General features: G+C 32.2%; 1 protein-coding gene across 1 annotated transcript; it reads left to right on the forward strand.

Annotated features, from left to right (window-relative positions):
• Window positions 1-3,553: 3,553 nt before the first annotated feature.
• Window positions 3,554-6,506, forward strand: LOC132052770 (bifunctional monodehydroascorbate reductase and carbonic anhydrase nectarin-3-like). The gene is made up of 7 exons (XM_059444450.1): window positions 3,554-3,711; window positions 4,014-4,234; window positions 4,325-4,428; window positions 5,077-5,185; window positions 5,275-5,442; window positions 5,709-5,762; window positions 6,234-6,506. Exons 1-7 carry the CDS (start codon window positions 3,627-3,629, stop codon window positions 6,312-6,314), a joined length of 822 nt encoding a protein of 273 aa, XP_059300433.1. The 5' UTR covers window positions 3,554-3,626; the 3' UTR covers window positions 6,315-6,506.
• The last annotated feature ends 16,846 nt before the right edge of the window (window positions 6,507-23,352 follow it).

Here is a 23,352-nt window from a genome sequence, read left to right on the forward strand (position 1 = left end):
AAAATAATATTATCACTAAGTACAATAAGGAATAATGTTACAAATAAGGTTAGTCACATTTGTCTGCCATGTACAAGAAATTTCGTGAAACAATATGCCCAGAATTTCAAAAGCTGAGAAGCGATCAAATTAGACAAAGAAAAAAAGTTGGAGTTTTCTCCAAAATGACTATTAGAATGTGTGTATGAATTTAAATTTCCATCATAGCTAGGCACAACCACAAGATTAAAAAAGTTTCAACACACCCTGCCAACTTAGACTTGTATAGAATAAAATCTTAAAAAACATTTCATAAGCGGACCATGCCCTTTTCTATAATTTCAAAATGATATATAGAGCGCTTAATACACCAGCAACATAACTACTGTAATCTCACAAGTGGGTTTGGAAAGGATAGAGTGTTCGCATAACTTACCCCTTCCTAGCTACCTCGTGGAGGTAGAGAGGCTGTTACGAAGGACCTTCAGTTCAAGTGCAGCAAATCAAAGTAGTTATGAAAAAGTAAATACGATAGTAAAGAAAATATATGACAACTAATAAGAAAAGAAGTACAACGCTTCAGGAAAAAAAAAAGGCACGAACAACCGCGAAATAGTGTGATGAGACACAATAAACAATAGATGGTAAGAGATATCAAAAGCAAGAAACTACATGAATAAGTCTAATAATACGACAGACACGATGCTCCGGACAACTAGCAAGCCTAATCCCGCTGAAAAGAGAAATAACGCTTAACTATCTACTAACCTTCTACCCTAATCTTCATTTAAATATCGACATTTAATCATGTTTCTACGTGTACAATTGGAGTATACTGGCAGCTGAAGCCCTACTGATAAAAAACAGAGAGCTAGGTGTTCAAAATCATTTTCAAATTTTATTTTTTGGTTTCTTAGTCCGGAAAAAATTGCGACGGTTTGATTGCGAAAGTTATTTTATGTTTGTTTATTTGACGTAAACTTAAAACTGTATACGGTAAAAACCGGATATAACGTAAACCGATGAAACGAGGACCGAGGGAAGGAAGAGAGGAACGTGCCTGATGACATTCGAGCTAAACCGGAGGAGCGCTTGGACCGGAGCTGAGCAAGGACACCATTTGGTCCACCACCTTTATCGCCGAGACGGTCAGGGCCGTTGGTCCGGTGTAGCCGTTGGTCCGCGTGGCCGTTGGTCCGTGTGGCCGTTGGTCCGTACGGCCGTTGGTCCGTGAGCCACGCGTCAGTAGCGTCCTGCCATGGTCAACCACCAACCATGCGTGTGTCAGACGGCGCCGTCAGTCTAATCCCACCAAATCCGTTCAGAGCTGTCCTTGTTATTATTATTTTATTAGTTCACGTTGTACGAAGCCCATGGAGGCAACACTATAAATATGGGGCATCCCCCTCCTTTGTAAGGGCTGGCTCCAAGGAAAAAAGAACACTTTGTATTAGCAAATATATACAAATCTCTCCTCAATATCGGATTTTGGTCCGGATTCATTGTGTTCATATCCTAAATCTATCCAATCAAGCAATATTCATATGTTATTAGATACACGAATCTACAATGGATCTCGATTATTATTACTTTCTTCGTATCATACCTATATATATATTTTCCATCGAATAGATTGAGGCTTAACCACGTATCCTATACCTACTCACAAATTTAATTGATTATCCGAATTCGGGGTAAACAAAAACATGAATAAATTTTTATTTTATGGTTAACCCATCTCATCCTTGATATATCCAGATACCTTTTCTCTTTTTTTGGTTAATAAGGAAATATTATTTCATACTAATATGCATCATTCTAGACCCGATGGTCAGATGTACTGGCATTTGGCAATCTGGCATTGTCTTCATTACAAAGAGCCGAATTAATAAACTATCCAATAAACAGTCTGGCTTAATTAGCTTAACAAAATGATTCCAACTTTGTTTGTATTTAAAACAAACAATGGTGGAACTTGCCATTGCACAAAACGAGCAAAAAGTTGGGGTAAAGCACCCTCCTAAGCCAGCATACTTACGTCGTATTAGAATAAGCATGTAAATTTACACCTCCATCACGAGATTAATTAGCAAGATAGTACTATATAAGAAATAGAAAACGACAAACACACTCACGTCGTATTGGAATAAGCATGAGAATTTACACCTCCATTCACGAGATTAATAAACAAGAAATAGAAAACGACATATATAATTAATTGCTGATTCGGAAATCAGACGTGCATATATATAGGATCTATGTTCAGATCTAATTGTGCGAATGGTAAAAGTTTTAATTAGTCCATGCAACATGAAGTGACAGGTATGAAGTCACAACCATAATGTATCAACACTGACAAACGAAGCAGGGGCAGAGAACCTGTCGCTGTCTCGGCTGTGCTACCGGAGGCTCTGGAAAAGTCGGAATAGAAGAGCACTCATCTTGAGGTGGACTTACTACTTAGATGCTTTCAGTAGTTATCCGCTCCTCACTTGGCTACCCAGAGTTTACCCTGGACACGTTAACTGGTACACCAAAGGTGCGTCCTTCCCGATAATCCGATCAATTGCATAAAGCCCACGGTAGCAACGGAACCGGGGAAAGTATACAAAAAAGATAGTTTTTTTCTATTATATTAGTATTTTCTGCATGCATATATATGTGAGAACTTACAACTACATTAACAAATTAAATAAGTAACAAGATAGTACTATATAAGAAATAGGAAACAATAAACAAAATTAATTCCTGATTCGGACGTGCTTATCTATGTCCAGGTCAATTGTGCGAATGGTAAAGGTCTAAATATTTCAGGGTGCATGAATAGACAAGTTGACAGCCATTATGTATCACTTCACAAATGGGCATGCATGTAAGAAATAAAATTGAGAAACGAAAAGAGAATTCATTTTCAATAAAGAAGCTGATTGCGGACATCAATTGAATAGAATTTCAATTTGCAAGAAACTCAAGATAACAATTTCAAAAAGGAGTCCTCGGTCTTTTCATATATCTCATTTTATACTAATCCACAAGTTATCCTATTTTTCCTGCCACCTAAACTAAAATAGAAAGAGTTTGACTAGTTTTAAGTTCGTAAAATATATTACACAATTAAATCATTAAAAAAATAATTGCAGATAATTCTGTTTAATAAGTACTCATTGATAACCTAAAATAAATACTACGCTTGTTTTAATTTATGTGTCTTAGTTCGATAGATCATAGAGTTTAAGTAAGAGAGACTTTTGAATCGTATGGTCTTAAACTAAATATATGTGTAATGTACCAAAATACTCTTAAGCCTTGTGGTCTTAACATGTTAGATAGGATGCTGGAATTAAAGAATTACTAAATATAGAAAATGATATTCGAAACAAACTAAAAGATAAGTAAGACACATAATTGAAAAAGAGTAGTAACCTGCTATAATAGATATAATTACAATGATGGTGTAAAATTTATGATTGTATCAGTTCATATAACTTTTATCCAAATAAAATTTGGCACAAGAAGTTTAGTCAAAAGCAACTTCTTTTTGGTCAGCTTCACACATTGGCCTAACTTCCCCCCTATATATGATCCAGGCGTTCTCTAAAGTTTCTCATCAACTAATGAAACATCTCATCAACAGTTGAAGATATAATATGAATATGGAAGCAATAACCAAAATCTTGTTCATATCATTGCTTTTCCTTTCAAGTGCATTTCTTGCAAGATCTGGAGAAGTTGGTACGTTAAAAGTATTTGAAATAGAACCTCCAGTGTTTTTTCAATTCTGCTTGTTTGATTTTAGCTCGTGCATGGCCTTTCATTTTTGGATATAACTTATATATACTAATAGTCTAAATAATTTTAATTTGCAATATTAACGTACTTTAATCTGTGTTATTTTTTAGGCTACTGATGCACACTTTTTATATATGACGGTTACATTTAATTTTTTTTTTTTTATGTGAGTTGATAACAAAAATTCTTCTGCACTCCCAGTGTATCTATAAAGCTTTGATTTTCCTATGTTTGGGTAATTGTAGATGATGAGAGTGAGTTTAGTTACGATGAAAACGCGGAGAATGGACCAGCTAACTGGGGCGATATTCATCCAAATGAATGGGGCACCTGTAAAAATGGAACAATGCAGTCTCCAATTGATCTTCTTAACAAAAATGTTGAAGTTGTATCTAATTTAGGAATACTTCAAAGATACTACAAACCCTCGAAGGCCACTCTCTTGAACAGAGGCCATGATTTAATGGTACGTAAATTGATATTGTGGATCAGTACTACTAATAATTAAAAGTTTGAAACAACTTTATAATGAGTGATTATTAATTTATAAATGCAGTTGAGATGGGATGATGGAGGATACTTGAAGATAAATGGAATTCAATATCAACTCAAACAAGTTCATTGGCACACACCTGCCGAACATACTATTAATGGTAAAAGGTATACTCACAACTTACATGGACTATTAGAAACAAAGATTTTTTCCACCAACATTCAGTGGAAATTTGTATTATAAAATATGATTTTCCAACCTCATTCCCACCAAATCAGCTTGGGAAAATGCATGGTGCGAACAGGTTCCCATTGAAACACTGAGAAACTTTAATTTTTCCGTGTGAAAACATTATTTTTCCACCAACATTTAATGAGAATAGCCACTAAACATTTTTCAGTGAAAATAATATTTTATTGTGATATATTCATAGAGTTAAACATAGAAAAATTGAGTTGAAATTTAGATGAAATCATCAAAAATATGAAGAGTAAATGAACATACGCTGAGAGGAAAAATTATCATTATTTACTCAGTCATCTGTACAATCTCACCCATATAAAAAATATTAATATTTTGAAAATAGTATCCTTTACATAATGGTTTAAGATAGTACTTTTGGGGGCCTTTAGTATTGGGCCCCAAAGGCAAGGATTGGAAGAATCATTGGCACAAGTTTCTAACAAAACTTACTCGCTCCATCACTCCAATTTGTCTTTCTAAACCTTAATCTAATTTTTCTTTTGTAACTTTTTTTTGCTTTAAATCTTTATATTTGCATTAGGAATTCATATATACCAACAAATTAAATGCAGGTTTGATATGGAGGGTCATTTGGTACATGAAACACATGATGGAAAGAAGATTGCTGTCATTGGATTCGTCTACGAGATTGGATTATTGCCTGATTTGTTTCTATCCATAGTAAACACAAATTTGTTTTGTAACACTATCAGTATAATTTGACCGGTCTTATTTTTCAGATTCTTGATATTATTTACATCTAATCACAGATAGAGAAGGATTTAAGAGCTCTTGCTGATAAAAAAGATGCAGAAAGACACATTGGAATAATTGATCCAAATCTAATAAAATTGGACGGCCAAAATTATTACAGGTATAATGGCTCCCTAACAGTACCACCTTGCACTGAAGAGGTTGTCTGGACTATTGATGGAAAGGTACGTAATCAAATTCGCCCGTCTTTTTATTAGGAAAATTGAACACACGATTAAGAAATTGAAATTAACTAGGAACTTCACCACTAATCCGTCATTAAATTGCTCGTAGATAATATAGTTTTTTAATAATTCATGTTAATCCGTCGCTAATCCAAATTAGCGACGAATTTTTCTGTGTAGCTACAGAATTTGTCCCTGGCTAATATAAATACTTCCATTTTGAAAGTAATTTTAATTATTGTCATTTTGTTTTTTCAATTTTTCAGGTTAAAACTGTAACGAGAAGACAAATGAAACTGCTCCGAGATGCTGTTCATGATGTGAGTTACTTACGCCCGTTATTCTAGCAATATAATATTTTTTGTAATTATGTTATCATCTATCACAGAGGATCTGTTCATGATGTGGACATAAAAAAAAAATCAACCTTTTTTCTTCCAAAATCTTATTCGGTTGTATATTGTGTCCATTTTTCACCTCAAACTTCAAGATTTTCAAGTGAAATGCATGTCTACCTTCAACTTGCAAATATTATTTAATTTAACTTCAAATACTATTTTTATTAAATATCATTCAATTTATGTCCAATCACCTACTAAAATTTTCATGAAAGTTTTTTCAACCCCAAAAAAAACTCTATTAAGCTTTTATTTACAATTTGTGTGACTCGAAAAATGTGGTTTTCAATTAAAAAACTCAAGAATCTACGTTCTTTTTTGAGAATCTACTTATACCTATATAACAATGATGACAATATTTTCTTGACTTTTCTTTTCTCATGTTTATCTCAGGAATTTGAAACCAACGCTAGACCAATTCAGCCATTAAACGGACGTCCTATCAAATTCAACAAACCTTGGCCATTTGCTTAGAGAGTTCTTATTAAACTCCCCCAAAATGTATTTCTATCTTTCTTTAATAAATAGGGAGGGTCCTGCCAAACCCCCCCTCCACTACAAAGGCTTTATTCCTGTTTATCTATTGTACTACTAGTACACGATGATAATAATTGTATTTAGAACTAGAAATAAATATGATATTATGATAATATGATTGTATCGTGAGATCTCATCTAATATATATAAATATGATATTATGATAATATGATTGTATCGTGAGATCTCATCTAATATATGGTATCAATACTAAAATACACGGTATTAATTTGTTCGTATGTTAAAAGTCAGAAGTAATTCAAAGGGACGAATTTGTTTACTTTATTGAGGCTTGAATTTGTGTCGCAATTGTTCCAGCATCCCACAAGGAAAATAATACAGCATTACGTGTGTGGGCACGTGGATTTGTATGTGCTTCATAGTGAAATTAATTAGCAAAATCCATCGTCAGCTTTGCATAACATAAAGAGGAAATTTCAACTTTTGACGTAGATTTTTCGATAAACAGGGCACGTTTTAAATTCTCCCATAACGTGGAAGAAAACCTTGATTCAATGGTAGTAAAACAGAGGAGTTTTCACGCCTGGATATAAAATTTACTTCCTTTGATCCATTTTACTGTCATGTTTTTTTTTGCACGTCCTATAAAAACATTAATTAAAAGGGTAATTTGACTACATTATCTTTATATATCATAATCTTTGTTCTCAATTTAATATTTCTATCTTTTTCAGCACATGAATCCCTCTCCACACATTTTTAAGTAAGGGCAAATGTAAAAACTAATAATTGATATATATTGATTTTCTAAACTGATAACTATTTTGGACGAAGTTTATTTTTAATAAGGAAGACCGGAAGAAATATTACCCAAGTTATAAGATGAATTAATGCTACAAGCTTGGGGTGGTTGCTCACAACAAAAAAAAATATCCCAAATTTATATTCGCTTTCACTTCAGAGTATTCTCTTAGAAATTTTATTAGAACTTCTTTTATGAGGTTTTGTTGTTATTGTTTCTCTTTTGTTTGAAATGATATTTTTCTTAATATTAGAGTATTAGAAAAAGAAAAAAAATTCGTAAAGTCAATGAGGGTTTTCATGACCACGCCAAATGCAGACAAATTCACTAATTAATGCTATAAGCTTGGGGTGGTTGCTTGCAAACAAAAAAATTCCAAATTTATATGGGCTAATAAGAAGTATTTCAAAAACCGGTCGCCAGGTAGTTGCTTGAGATGTCACCATTTGAAAGATATTCAATTTTACTCCTTCTATCCCAATTTATATGAGGGGGTTTGGAGTACGAGGGTCAAAGCAGTTAATCAGACTTAATTCAAGCATAAATTTTTCGAGTATTTTATGATAAAATTTACGTATTTGAAAAATTACATAAAAATTACTATAAATTTGCATAATAAGTAATTCACAATATACGAAAATGTTAGAGAAAATTGTAGTCAAAGAAAGAACTGTTTGACTCCTCAAATAGTAAAACACTCATATAAAAACAAGACACATGGAGTAGCAAACAGCCTAATCTATGCTGGATGAGTGCTCTATTTAGCAATACAAGATATTCCTACAAAAGTTCTTGAAAGATTTCCCATACACTCAACTCTTTTTCTCAAATTTTACTCTTAGCAACTCTTATGTTCGAAGCAAAATGTTAATTAGGCTGCGAATTACAAATGCCTGAAAAAATTTCGTTGCTATTTCACGAGGCAAGCTACATTGATATAATGAAAATGAAGGTCATGCACATGTTGCTATTCCTCCGCCTTTTCTTCTTTTTCAACTAGAAAAATCAAATTTTCTTTTTTCTTAATTAATTAATGTGCCATGTGGACCCTACCTTGTAAATTAATAACCAAAAGGTGAATACAAAAAGAATGAAAATGAAGAAACAGTTCATATTGTTCACAAAAACATTTTTTGGACAGTCTAATCCAATAATTCATATTTAAATGAATAGATGTAACAAACATTTGAAAATTTTACATCATGAAACTTGAAAATTGAAAAAAGTTAAAGAACTATGGAAATTGTTGAGAAGTAAGCGAATGGTACAGTAATTACTTGAACATAATTTTGTAGCTTCCGCTTCTAGATAAATGTCATTCTTTAGAATTACGTATTAAATAAGTACTAAAATTGTTGAACCTAATGATTTATCTGTTAAAATTGAACATCATACTTCCTTTCTAGGACAGAAAGTCTCGAATTACATTAAGCTGGAACTTTCTCCAAAATTTCTTACTATTAGAAGCTAAATCAAAATGCATGTGCCTTTTAAAATTATCCTTTGGAATGGGGACAACTAATAGCGCAACGAAATTGGAATTTCAACACACAACGTCAATTTTAGACTTGTATAGTTTAGAATCTCCTCTTCATTTGACTCCATTAACAGAGCTTCAAGCTTCTAACAGAAATAGAAAACTAGAAACAAAATTAATTCCTGATTCTGACGTGCTTATCTATGTCCACATCAACTGGGCGAATGATAAAGTTCTAAATATTCCAGGCTACATGAATAGACAAGTTGATAACCATGATGTACCACTCGTATATTGTCATAATTCATAAATGGGCATGCATGCGACAAATATTGAGTAACAAAAAGAGAATTCATTTTCAATAAAGAAGTTGATCGCAGACATCAATTGGATAGAATTTCAATTAGCAAAAAAAAAAAAATCATGAGAACATTCTCAAAAAGGAGTCGTCGTCTTTTCATATTATATCTCATTTTATATTAATCCACAAGTTATCCGATATTTCTTGCCACCTAAATCAAAATAGAAAGAGTTTTACTAGTTTTAAGTTGGTAAAATATATTTACACAACAAAATCATTTAAAATTAATTGTAGGCAATTCTAGTTAATAATAAGTATTCATTGATAACCTAAAATAAATACTGCATTCGTTTTAATTTATGTGTCTTAGTTCGATTGAGCACAAAGTTTAAGTAAGAGAGACTTTTTAATCTTATGATTTTAAGCTGAATATACGTGTAATGTACCAAAATACTCTAAGCCTTATGGTCTTAACATGTTAGATAGGATGTTCGAATTTCGAAACAAATTAAAAGAAAAGTAAGACACATAAATTGAAAGAGAGTAGTAAGTAACCTGCTCTAATAGATATAACTAGTAAATTGTCCCGCGCTTCGCGCAGCTTGAGTTAAAACAATCAAATATAATTAGTTGAAACATCTACGTATATTATGGGGTGCTTCTTATTAATCTAAAACTCCTTTGAAATTCCATAAATGAGTATATAAAAACAAATATATTAGACAATGCGAAAAAATAATATTAGTGAAGAATATGCACGAATGAACAAACTAAAACAGAAAAAGAAAATTCAAAAGAAGAATCAATGGTATAAAATAGTTGTTGACTTGCAAATAATTACTTAGTTGGCCAATTCATGATTTTCACACGTATTAGCATTTCTTTTGCATCATATTGTTAACGAAATTGTTATTAAATCTTAATTTCTTGTGTTTATTCTTTGACATCCCTTCCCATCCCCGTCCCCATCCCCATCCCCATCCCCATCCCCATCCCCGTCCCCGTCCCCGTCCCCGTCCCTCTCTCTTTCTCTACTCCCGATGGACCCTCTCATTTTGTGCAATTCTCTTATGGTTTCTATAAATATTCATGAGATTTTTCGAAAAAGTGAATCGCAATACTTATTAGGTTATTATTGTTTTTTTTAATTTAGTATTAGTCATCGTTCTCATGCTTTAGCTGAAGAAGGAGAAGTTTGTCGAAATTGTTTCAAAGGTTTTACAAAGCGCGCAGACATTAATATACATATTAATAAAAATAAAAACAAATATTTAGAAATAGAAAAAAGAAAAAAATTGAAAAATCTTTATGTGGAATCCATCTTAGTAAATTAGTTCAAAATTAGTGGTTGAAGAAAAAAGATGAAAGTAGTTGTTGAAGGAAAAAAAAATATTTATGTGGTATCCATCGTAGTACATTAGTTGAAAATTAGTTGAAAGTTAGTTGTTGAAGGAAAAAGATGAAAGCAAAAGATAATCCAATTTTTTTAAAATCTTTTGATAGCATGATTTTAATGTTGTGCATCAAATAAAATGGGAAAATAGTGTGTAAAAGTCTAAAAAAGTTCATCAGTCAAATTTGACAAACTATCATTTACCAGAAAAATCTCGTTTCTATTTTACATGTATATAGCTACTCCACCAACATTACAGAAAGGAAATATATTTAAGCAAAAATATTTTTCTACAGGATTAGTCCTGTTGATCATAACAAAATTGGGGCAGATCATAAAGAAATATGTACACAACTACAATCAAATAGATATATAACAATTAAAGAACTTTAAACAAAGCTAATTGAGTCTTTCAACTCCTTGAATAATGTTATTAGTTGTCAATATTGATCTATAAATACATGTTCATCTATATAAATATTGATTTAGACCAACCCGATAGAAATGAGGGAGAACACAATCATACAATGCTTTTTTGACTGTGAGATGGAATACATACACTTGCTAGAATAGAAGAAATCTTTGGTTTTGCTGGGAATCCAAGAGGCCTTAGAACCTGCAAGACAAAATAGAAGAAATTGGCGTTGCTCAGTCACATTTGCTAATTCTAATCATAATTTAACCTTAAAAAAAAAAAAACTTAAATTTGCACTCAGAAGAAAATATACTCATATATAACTACTTGCCAAGCCACTTATGATGGAGGATACTTGAAGATAAATGGAATTCAATATCAACTCAAATAAGTTCATTGGCACACACCTTCTGAACATACTATAGATGGTAAAAGGCATACTCACCAGCTTACATATACTACTAGAAACAGAGGTTTTTTCCACCAATATTTAGTGAAAATTTGTGTTATAAAACTTGATTTTCCCACCTCATTCTCACCGAACTAGTTCATTGAGAAAACTTATGTGGGAACAGGTTCCCATTGAAACACTGGGAAACTTCTTAATTTTTTCGTATGAAAACACTAGTACTATTTAGGTTTTTCCCACCAACATTCAATGAGAATAGCCACAGAATATTTTTCAGTGCGAAATTTCAGTGAGAACATAGTGATTTTTTATTAGTGATATATTCATAGAGTTAACTTATATGCAGACGGTGTATTATAAATGTAATTTAAAATGTACTATATATAAAGGTTGCTTGTCTTATTTGATAGGTCTCTTATAATTAATTCACGAAAATAAATGTTGTTGTCTGATTTATGAATATCAATTAGACGTCGCAAAAGGAAACAAATAATTCAGAAAAATTGAGTTGAAACTTAGATGAAATAATAAAAAATATGAAAAGTAAATTAACATACACAGAGAGGAAAAATTATCATTATTTAGTCACTGATCTGTACAATCTCAACCATATAAAAAATGTTAAAATTTTGGAAATAGCTAGTATGTTTTACATAATGGTTTAAGATAATACTTTTGGGGGCTTTAGTATTGGGTCCCCAAAGGCAAGGATTGGAAGAATTATTGGCACAAAGTTTCTAACCTCCATCACTCCATATGTGTCTTTCTAAACCTTAATCTAATTTTTCTTTTGTAACTTTGGTTGTTTTAATTCTTTATATTTGCATCAGGAATTCAGATATACCAACAAATTAAATGTAGGTATGATATGGAGGGTCATTTGGTACATGAAACACATGATGGAAAGAAGATTGCTGTCATTGGATTCGTCTACGAGATTGGATTATGGCCTGATTTGTTTCTATCCATAGTAAACACAAATTTGTTTTGTAACACTATCAGTATAATTTGACCGGTCTTATTTTTCAGATTCTTGATATTCTTTACATCTAATCACAGATAGAGAAGGATTTAAGAGCTCTTGCTGATAAAAAAGATGCATAAAGACACATTGGAATAATTGATCCAAATCTAATAAAATTGGACGGGAAAAAATATTACAGGCATAATGGCTCCCTAACAACACCACCTTGCACTAAAGAGGTTGTCTGGACTATTGATGGGAAGGTATGTAATCAAATTCGCCCGTCTTTTTATTAGGAAAATTGAACACACGATTAAGAAATTGATATTAACTAGGAACTTCATTGCTAATCCGTCATTAAATTGCTCGTAGATAATATAGTTTTTTAATTATTCATGTTAATCCATCGCTAACTGGGATTGCGAAGAATATTTCTATTTAGCCACAGAGAAGTTGTCCCTAGCTAATATAAATACTTCCATTTTGGTTTAAATATTATCATTTTGCTTTTTCAATTGCCCAGGTTAAAACTGTAATGAGAAGACAAATGAAACTGCTTCGAGATGCTGTTCATGATGTGAGTTGCTTACGCTCATAATTTTAGTAATATGATCTTCTTTCTAATTATATTATCATCTCTCAGAGAGGATTTGTTCATGAGGTGGACATAAAAAAATTAATTGTTTTTCAACTTTCTTTCTTTCAAAAACTTATTTGGTTATATATTGCGTCCATTCACTTCAAACTTGAATACTTTTTCAAATAAAATGCATGTCTAACTTCAACTTCAAATATCATTTTTCAATTTAACTTCAAATACACTTTTTATTAGTCTATATTGGTTTTATGTCCAATCACCTACTAATTTTTCATGAAAATTTTTTCTCAACCCCAAAAAAATTATATTTAGCTTTTATTTACAACTTGTTTGACTCAAAAAATGTGATTTTAAATTAAAAAACTCAAGAATATACATTCTTTTTTTCAAGAATCTACTTATAAATATATGTAACAACGAAGACAATGTTTTCTTGACTTTTTGTTCTCATGTTTAACACAGGAATTTGAAACCAACGCTAGACCAATTCAGCCATTAAACGGACGTCCTATCAAATTCAACAAACCTTGGCCTTTTTGCTTAGGGAGTTCTTATTAAACTCCTCAAATTGTATTTCTATCTTTCTTTGATAAATAGGTAGGGTCCTGCCAACCACCCCCCACCCTCCCACCCAACTACAAAGGCTTTATTCCTATTTGTCTATTGTACTACTAGTACACGATGATAATAATTGTCTTTAGAACTAGGAATAAATATGATTGTATGGTGAGATCTTATTGAATACATGGTATCAGTGATAAAATACACGGTATTGATTTATTCGTATATAAAAGTCGGATGTAATTCAAAGGGACGAATTTGTTTACTTTTTTGAGGCTTGAATTTGTGTCGCAATTGTTCCAACATCCCACAAGGAAAATAATACAGCATTACGTGTGTAGGCACGTTGATTTTTTATGTGCTTCACAGTGAAATTAATTAGCAAAATACATCGTCAACTTTGCATAACATAAAGAGGAAATTTCAACTTTTGACGTAGATTCTATATATAATATAAAGCTAGGAATAGACAATCCTATGTAGCACATCTCAATGGCCTCCATTGACATTTATCTTTTTTCTCCTTTTTTTGACATTTTCTTCATCATTTTTATCATTAACTATATTTAAAAGCCCATATAAAGACAATTAAAAAAAAAAAAAAAAAATTGTAGTAATAAATTAAGAAGATGAAGAGTCAATTGCATGAGCATTACATACGAAATGAATATTAACTTGTAAATGCAATAAACATATGTATTAAATGTTTAATTAATGACCTCATTTTTCTGATAAAAAATTTAATAATTAATGATCAACATTCACAATGTTAATATAGCCAAATACGTTAAACATGATATAATGCAACCATAAGGAAATTACTTTTCCAATAATAGTTTTCAACCTTTCATATTCCTTCTTTATGGAAATGCATGTAGTCTTCCTCTATTTTTGAGTATAAACTCCCATTATTTGCTCCCTCACTTGTAACTTATATCGCATTTAAATTCATTAAACCTCTTTAATTACCAAATACTACATTTAAATATGAAGATAAAGAATAAGTGTAGACAACTCTATGTTGATTAGGAACGACTGTTATTGCCTTGCGTTTTTCTCCCTACACATATTTTATATTTCAATGTCATTATACTATGTTCATCCTTTTTAACTTTTTCTTATTTTCAGACATCAAATTTTCTCCAGGCTAATGAATATGAAGGTTGGAGGTTTCTGAGATGAGAAGGTAAGCAAAGAATTCTTTTCTATGAAAATACTAATTATTTTTATTTAACTATCCGTAAGCTTTTTCTGGTGAGGCTATTCAACTCTTTGTCTCTTCCCCTTATGATATTCTAATATTTTTGTAGCTATTTTGGATTTGGTAAACTATAACTCCCGTTTGTTCATAGAATTTTTACTCTTTTTGTTTTTAAAGCAATTCAAAGTAATGTTTGGTATATACTATTAGATTCATTGTTTAAAATTTTCTTTGAAGGCAAAGAGCAATTCAAAAAAATCAAGTAATGCTTCGAGTAAGAGAAATCCTGAGGTCATGGAGACAAGCCTCTTCTAAAGTCGGCTGAAGAAGATAATCAAACGGATGAATACAGTAATCAAGCCGCTAAATCATGTAGAAGAAAATTATGTAGAGATGGACTCCATTTTTTTTTTTGCAAGATATTTTTTCAAGTCTTTTTTTAATTTGCTTTTTTCCTATTTAGGTTTTTACTATAAGAACATAGACCATGTTGGTTATTCTCCTATCTTTTGTAAGTTTGTACAGTTTCTCAAAGCAGTAGTTTCCTTTGATTAATCCTGAAAGCTAACATTAGTACAAAACTATATAGAATATTATTTTCCAAAGCTATTATGTATAATATTGTTGTTTCTTAATCAGTAGTATAATATGTAGATTGTAGCCTGTCAGCTATTGTATATGAATGTGATAAACATGTTATAAAACTAAAAAAAATTATTTTTAAAATTTATGATCTTAAATATGCGATGAATTTCTTATTGGGTTAAAATCATGTCATTAAGAGTAAAATAAAAAAATTAAACTAAATCATATTTGTCTTTATATATATATATATATAGATCGCTCAAACGTTTTTAATGACATCCAATATTACAAAAGAAAAAAAAACGAAGCATTGACCCCAACATGAATTAAAACTAAAAATCCTAATTAATTGGATTGAAACACTAAAAATAATCTTTAGAATATTTAAAAATTTATTTTGTGAATTTAACGAGGTATTTTTATAACTGCGCGAAGCGCGGACAAATTCACTAGTTTTAGATAAACAAGGCACGTTTTAAATTATCCCATAACGTGGAAGAAAACCTTGATTCAATGGTAGTAAAACAGAGGAGTTTTCACACCTGGATATAAAATGTACTTCCTCTGATCCATTTTACTATCACGTTTTTTTTTTTTTTTTTTTTTTTTTTGTTTTGCACGTCTTATGAAAACATTAATTAAAAGGGTAATTTGACTATATTAACTTTATATATCATAATCTTTGATCTCAATTTAATATTTCTATCTTTTTCAGGACATTAATCTGTCTCCACACATTTTTAAGTAAGGGCAAATGTAAAAACTAATAATTGATATATATTGATTTTCTAAACTTACAACTATTTTGGACGAATTTTATTTTTAATTAGGACGATCGGAGGAAATATAACTCAAGTTAAAAGATGAATTAATGCTATAAGCTTGGGGTGGTTGCTCACAAAAAAAAAAAAAATCTCAGATTTATACTCGCTTCCACTTCAGAGTATTCTCTTAGAAATTTTAATAGAACTTCTTTTATTAGGTTTTGTTGTTATTGTCTCTCTTTTGTTTGAAATGATATTTTTCTTAATATTAGATAATAGAAAAGAGAAAAAATTCATAAAGTCATTGAGGGTTTTCATGACTACGCAAAGCGCGGACAAATTCACTAATTAATGCTATAAGCTTGGGGTGGTTGCTTGCAAACAAAAAAATCCCAAATTTATATGGGCTGATAAGAAGTATTTCAAAAACCGGTTGCCGGGTAGTCGCTTGAGATGTCACCATTTAAAAGATATTCAATTTTACTCCTTCTATCCCAATTTATATGAGGGGGTTTGGAGTACGAGGGTCAAAATAATTAATCTAACTTAATTCAAACATAGATTTTTCGAGTATTTTATGATAAAATTTACGTATTTGAAAAATTACATAAAAAGTACTATAATTTGCATAATAAGTAATTCACAATATACAAAAAATGTTGGAGAAAACGGGAGTCAAATAAAGAACTGTTTAACTTCTAAAATAGTAAAACCCTCATATAAATTGGGACACATGGAGTAGCAAATAGCCTAATCTATCTTTGGATGAGTGCTCTATTTAGCACACTACTAAAAAACTGCCAAAAATCGACGGCCAAAAAATCGACGCACTGCGTCAATTTAAAAAACCGACGGAAAACCGACTCACTGCTTCGATTTTTTGCATTTCTATTTTTTTTAATTATTTTAATTAGAAAACCGAAGGACGGCGTCGGTTTTTTTGGCAGAATTTTGAAAATATATTTCCGCGAAAAAAAATCGACGTCCCACGTCAGTTTTATTAAAAAATAATAATAATAATAATTAATATAAAACCGACGGACGACGTCGGTTTATTTTTAAAAATATTTTAAATAATACGCAATTCATTTTGTTTTTTTTTTAAATATTAAACAATTTTTTTTTAAGAAACCGACGGACAGGGTTGGTTTCCTTTTTTTTTTAAAAAAAAAATTTGGGTCAAAATCTGGTCAATGTGCGGAAAAAACCGACGGACAGGGTCGGTTTTGTCCCTTGGTTTTTCTTTAAAAACATGGCAGACAGGTTTTATACCCATTTTCTCTCCTCTTCCATATTAAAACTCCCATTCCCCTCAAACCTTACCTCCCCCCCCCCCCCCGCCCATTTCCCCGACGCTTGCCCCCGCCGCTTGTGACCCTACCCACCTACCCCAGACCCGTTTTGAAGTTAATAAATTGAGGTTAGTTTCTCTTAAATTAGGGCTTTTAAAATTCTTTCAATTTTAGTTTTATTTGTAGATTTTAGGCCTAATGCTAGTCTATTTAGCTTTGTTAAACATCATTTGCAATGTTATTAATGTTGAATTTGTGAAAAAAAATGTAAACTTTATTTGACTAGTTTACTTGTCATTTTTTTTTTTTTTTTTTGCTTGAGATTGTGCTATATTTCATGTTCTTTGTCAATGTATTTGTGTTAGCTTAGTTATCATTCTTTGTAATATTATTGATGTTGAATATGTGCAAAAATGTATACTTTAATTATTTGACTAGTTTTTTTTTTTTTTTTGGATTGTGCTTTTTGTTAGAATTCCATAAGTTATTAGAATTGTTATTGATCATTCCAAATTAGAATTGGTTGAGATTATACTTTTCAAAGTTAGAATTGTTAAGTTATAGTATTTCTATAACCGCAATACTAAAATGTAGACTTTATTTCTCTAGATTTACTTTTCAATTTTTAGAATTGGTTGGGATTGTGCTTTTCAAAGTTAGAATTATTAATTTATAATATTTCTATAACCTCAAAAATAAAATGTAGACTTTATTTGACTAGATTTACTTTTCAATTTTTAGAATTAAAGTTAGAATCCATAAGTTATTAAAGTTAGAATTGTTATTGAAAATTCAAAGTTAGAATTGGTTGGGATTGTGCTTTTCAAAATTATATTAAAGTTAGAATTTATAAATTATTAAAGTTAGAATTGTTATTGAGAATTCAAAGTTAGATGTGGTTGGGATTGTGTTTTCTTAAGTTATATTTTAAGTTAGAATTCTTAACTTATAATATATTTCTATAACCTCAATAATTTGTGGGTATATTTTTGTAGATGGATCGTATGTGGATGTATAATATGAATAATAGTAATCGTGTGAGTGTACATGATGAATTTGTTGAAGGTGTTGATGGGTTTATCACACATGCAATGACACTTCACCCTTTTCAAAATGAAGGGGTAATTAGGTGTACTTGTTCTCATTGCCGGTGTATGAAGTATTTGAAACCGGAAGCGGTTAGGGTTCATTTATATAGTCGTGGGTTTAAGCAGAAATATTATGTTTGGACTGATCATGGAGAGACTGATAGGGGTTGTCGGTGAAAGTAGTGTGTCGCAGGAATATAGTCATGTCCAATATGATAGAGTTAATGATATGGTTAATGATGCTTTTGGCATACAGTCTGGGTTTGAACCTGAGCAAAATTTTGAGGAACCTCCTAATGAAGAAGCAATGCGCTTCTATCAAGAATTAGAAGAGGCTAGTAGTCAACTTTGGGTAGGGAGTCAACATTCTAAGTTGTCTGTTGCAGTTAGAATGACTAACATCAAATCAGATTGGACCGTTGCTGAAGCTGCTATAGACCAAAGATTAAGCTTGTAGGGGAACTAGTTAGTCCGGAATTCGACATACCTAAGAGTTACTATGAAGCAAAGAGATTGGTTTCCAAATTAGGATTGTCGTATGATAGAATTTCTTGTTGTCCAAACGGTTGTATGTTGTTCTATAAGCAAGATGCTGATTTAAATGAATGTAAAATATGTGGACATGCATGTTATAAGCGGACACCTAGTGGGAAGATGGTTCCAATTAAGGCGATGCATTATTTACCTATTATACCTAGGTTAAAGAGGTTGTTTGCATCGCCGAGTTCTGCTCCTCACATGAGATGGCACAGCGAAAATAGAAGGCCACCTGGTGTTATGTGTCATCCATCGGATGGAGAAGCGTGGAAACATTTTGATAGAACTTATCCTGATTTTGTTAGTGAACCAAGAAACATTCGTTTGGGTTTGTGTGCAGATGGTTTCACACCATACTCTGTTTCGGCTGCACCCTATTCTTGCTGGCCTGTATTTCTTATTCTATATAATCTACCGCCTGAGATGTGTATGACAAGTCCCTATATATTCCTAAATTGTGCTATCCCTGGTTCTCGTAATCCAAAAGTTTTGATTGATGTCTATCTACAACCTTTGATTGATGAGTTAAAACAATTGTGGTGTGAAGGTGTAGTGACATATGATATATCAACTAAGAGCAATTTCAATATGCGTGCTTCTTTGATGTGGACTATTAACGATTTTCCGCGTATGGGATGTTATCTCGGTTGGATGATCGCCTGGAAAGCTTGCTTGTCCTCATTGCATGGAAAATAGTAAAGCTTTCACTTTAAAACATGGCCACAAAAATTCATGGTTTGATTGTCATCGTCAATTCTTGCCTATGGATCACCAATTCAGGAAAATGAAACAAGCATTTAGAAAGAATAAAACTGAAAATGATCCCCCACCTCGAACATTGTCAGGAGAAGAAATTTGGGGGAGGGTTTGTCACTTGCCTAAGGTCACAGAAGTTGCCCCTTATAGACTACCTGGTTATGGTGTTGCACATAATTGGACTAAACAGAGCATATTCTGGGAGTTACCGTATTGGAAGGATAATCCTCTACGGCACAATCTTGATGTGATGCATATTGAAAAAAGTCAACACTATTATGGATGTTAAAGGCAAGACAAAAGATAACCCAAAAGCTAGATTGGACCTAAAGGAATATTGTAGGCGCCCTGAATTGAACTTGTAAGAGTTAGCGAATAATAAAGTGTTCAAGCCCAAGACTAGTTTTTCATTCACTTTGGAGGAGAAACGACAGATTTGTCAATGGGTTAAGAATTTACGGATGCCATAGGGGTATGCGTCTAATTTTGACAAGCGTCTTTGATATGAATGAAGGAAAATTGATTGGTATGAAAAGTCATGATTGCCATGTTTTCATGGAAACTTTGATTCCTATTGCATTTAGCTGCCTACCGGAAAGAATATGGAAACCAATCACTGAGATAAGTTTATTCTTCAAGGATTTATGTTCTAACACTTTGACGATAGAAAACCTTCAAAGAATGGAACAAAATATACCAGTCATTACAACTAAGCTCGAGAAGATCTTTCCATGTAGATTTTTTGATGTGATGGAACATCTTCCCATTCATCTTGTACAAGAGGCGCGCCTTGGAGGCCCGGTTCAAACTAGGTGGATGTATCCTTTCGAGAGGTAAGTAACCAAACTTACTACCTCTTTCTTTAACAGTATTTTGTTAAATAATTAATGTTCCTATTGATATTAAACAGTGCAGGACCATTGGCAAATGCAAAAAATTGGCTAACCAGAGATCTAAGATTGAAGGATCTATTTGTGAAGCGTATCTTGCAAAGGAAACAACGCATAGAGCAAGTGTCGTGTATGAGAAATAAACCCAACCGTAATGATGAGGGTGGGGTTGATCCTAACTACCCACCAATATCCATCTTTAATCAATCAGGACGAGGTTCTAAAACGCCTCCAAAATGAACCCTGAGTAGTATGGAGAGGCAATCAGTTGTGACACATGTTTTGCTCAATTGCCCTGAAATTCCAGTATATATTCGGTGAGTGTCGAATTATGTTACTGAATTAAATGATTAACTGATAAGGGTGAAACTAATGAAAATCTTGCATATGTCGAGCAGTTACTTCGTAGAACTTGAGGGCGATGAAGCCATATATTCCAAGTTTTCCTATTGGCTGTACGATTTTGTAAGTGTGAAAATTCATTGCATAATTTCAATTAAATGTAGGATACATAGAAGTTATTGAATTTTAATTTTCCTCCTTATTATATGGGTTTATCATACAGGAGAACCTTCCCAATTTGTGAAAGATATAGCTCTTGGACCAGGCAATGAAGTTAGGACAATGAAAAAGTACATTGTTAATGGCTACAAGTTTCAAACCGAAGAAGTTTCTCAATATAAGAAGACGAATAATAGTGGAGTGTGCATTAAAGGCGATGTTGATGGTAGCGGTGTAACTGTTGATTATTACGGTGTGCTGCAGGAGATCATACAACTTAAGTATCCAGGTTACCCTAAGAAGAAGATAACATTATTTCGGTACAAGTGGTTTTATTTCATTTAATGTCTCAACGTGATACCCATTACGGCGGATATATTTGAAACAAAAAGTTTCTTGGGGATTTAAAAGAGAATAATGCATCTTCTATAACAAGTTTCGTCCCCTTAGGCAGAAATATAGTAGCTCTTCCGGAGCCTTCAATCAATTTCGAATTGCCAGAAATTGTATTAACATTTCCCCTTTTCCTACGCAAGTGAGAAAAGTATTTCTCATCTTTGAATATGGCATGCGTTGTTCCACTATCAATCACACAAATATCTTCATGATTGGTCATTGATCCAAATAAAATTTGAGGAATTTCCATATATTCTTCAAAATGAAAGAATAGACAAAGTGAACATGAATGTAGATATTATTATTAAACAAAGCATTACACAAACTTTATTTACATAACTATGGAAACATAACTATTATACCTAATAGTAACAACATGAGTGAAAATATCTAAACTATTACATATCCATCACCGATCAGATGATCTATTTTTCCTTCAGGGAGTTCAAAGAAATCTGCCACATCTAGATGCATGGGCTCAACATTATCTTCATAATTAAAATTTGTTTCAGCATTCTTTTCTACCTTTGTGAGGAAGGCTTGATAAAGTTCAACTAGATGCTTTGGCGTATGACAGGTACGTGACCAGTGCCCCTTTCCTCCACATCGATAGCATTTATTTTCTGAATCTATTTTTTTTTTTTGCACAGCTTCATGCTTTTCATCCTTCTTTTTACACTGCTGGTGGTGAAGGGTGTTATTTGGTGCAAGATGAGAATCATGATTAAAATTTCTTCCTTGACCACGGCCATGACCACGACTGGGGTGACGACCTCTTCCACGCCTAGAATGGTGAAAATTTGCCTCATTCACTTCAGGAACCGGGGCAGTACCAGTTGGTCGGCTTTCACGATTTTTCATTAATAATTCATTATGTTGTTCAACCACTAGAAGATATGAGATTAGATCAGAATATTTCTTGAACTTCATCTCTCGGTATTCTTCTTTGCGGGAGCATACTCGAGGCGAGAAGTGGAGGATATTTTTCTCGCATATCATGATCGGTGATATTTTCACCACATAATTTCAGGCGAGAAATAAAATTTTAAACATGGCGAAATTATACGCCCAAAAAGATTTAAAATCTTGTAGCCTCGGATGGATCAATCAAAACGTGCTTGTGGAAGCACAACCATCTTCAGGTGGTCATATCTATCTTTTAAATTATTCCACAGCATAAGAGGAACTTTAACAGTGAGATATTCCATTTTCAAACTCTCATCAAGGTGATGCGAAGGAATATCATTGCCTTGACACGGTCTTGATTTGATGCCTGATTTTTATCTTTGATGGTGTTTGCCAGACCCATTGCATCAAGATAAATTTCGGCATGAAGTACCCAAGACAGGTAGCTTTTGCCAGATATATCTAAGGCAATAAATTCACGTTTAGAAAGAATTGCCATTAATTAAGAAAAAGAAAGTCAATACCTTTGAGGCTTTCAAAGTATTTGCTCGAGATGGCAGAGTCTCGTCTTTGATAATGTGTTATAATTTAAAGACTATAAAATAAATACACCAGAGAGAAGTATATAGAGAGGAACTGATTGTATATCTAACTTCTACAAATGAACTCCTAGTTGTAGGAGAATATAAGTTAACAACTTGGTCGGTGGAAACGAGTTAACAACTTGGTGGCCACACCTACTTGGTGGGCAAGTATTCTTGGTTCCCAAGTTCATGTAATGGGCATCCAACTTACAACAAATTTTCTTTTTTCTTAATTAATTAAGGTGCCATGTGGTGACAGGGGAAGATTTGACTTAGACCCTACCTTCTAAAATTAATAACCAAAAGGTGAATACAAAAAGAATGAAAATGAAGAAACAGTTCATATTGTTCACAAAAACATCTTTTGGACTGTCTAATCCTATAATTCATATTTAAATGAATAGATGTAACAAACATTTGAAAATTTTACATCATGACACTTGAAAATTGAAAAAAGTTAAAGAACTGTGGAAATTTTTGAGAAGTAAGCGAATGGTACAGTAATTACTTGAACATAATTTTGTAGCTTCCGCTTCTAGATAAATGTTATCCTATAGAATTACGTATTAAATAAGTACTAAATTGTTGAACCTA

The sequence above is a fragment of the Lycium ferocissimum genome, chromosome 4 (assembly GCF_029784015.1).
Source record: "Lycium ferocissimum isolate CSIRO_LF1 chromosome 4, AGI_CSIRO_Lferr_CH_V1, whole genome shotgun sequence".
Classification (NCBI taxonomy): Eukaryota; Viridiplantae; Streptophyta; class Magnoliopsida; order Solanales; family Solanaceae; genus Lycium; species Lycium ferocissimum.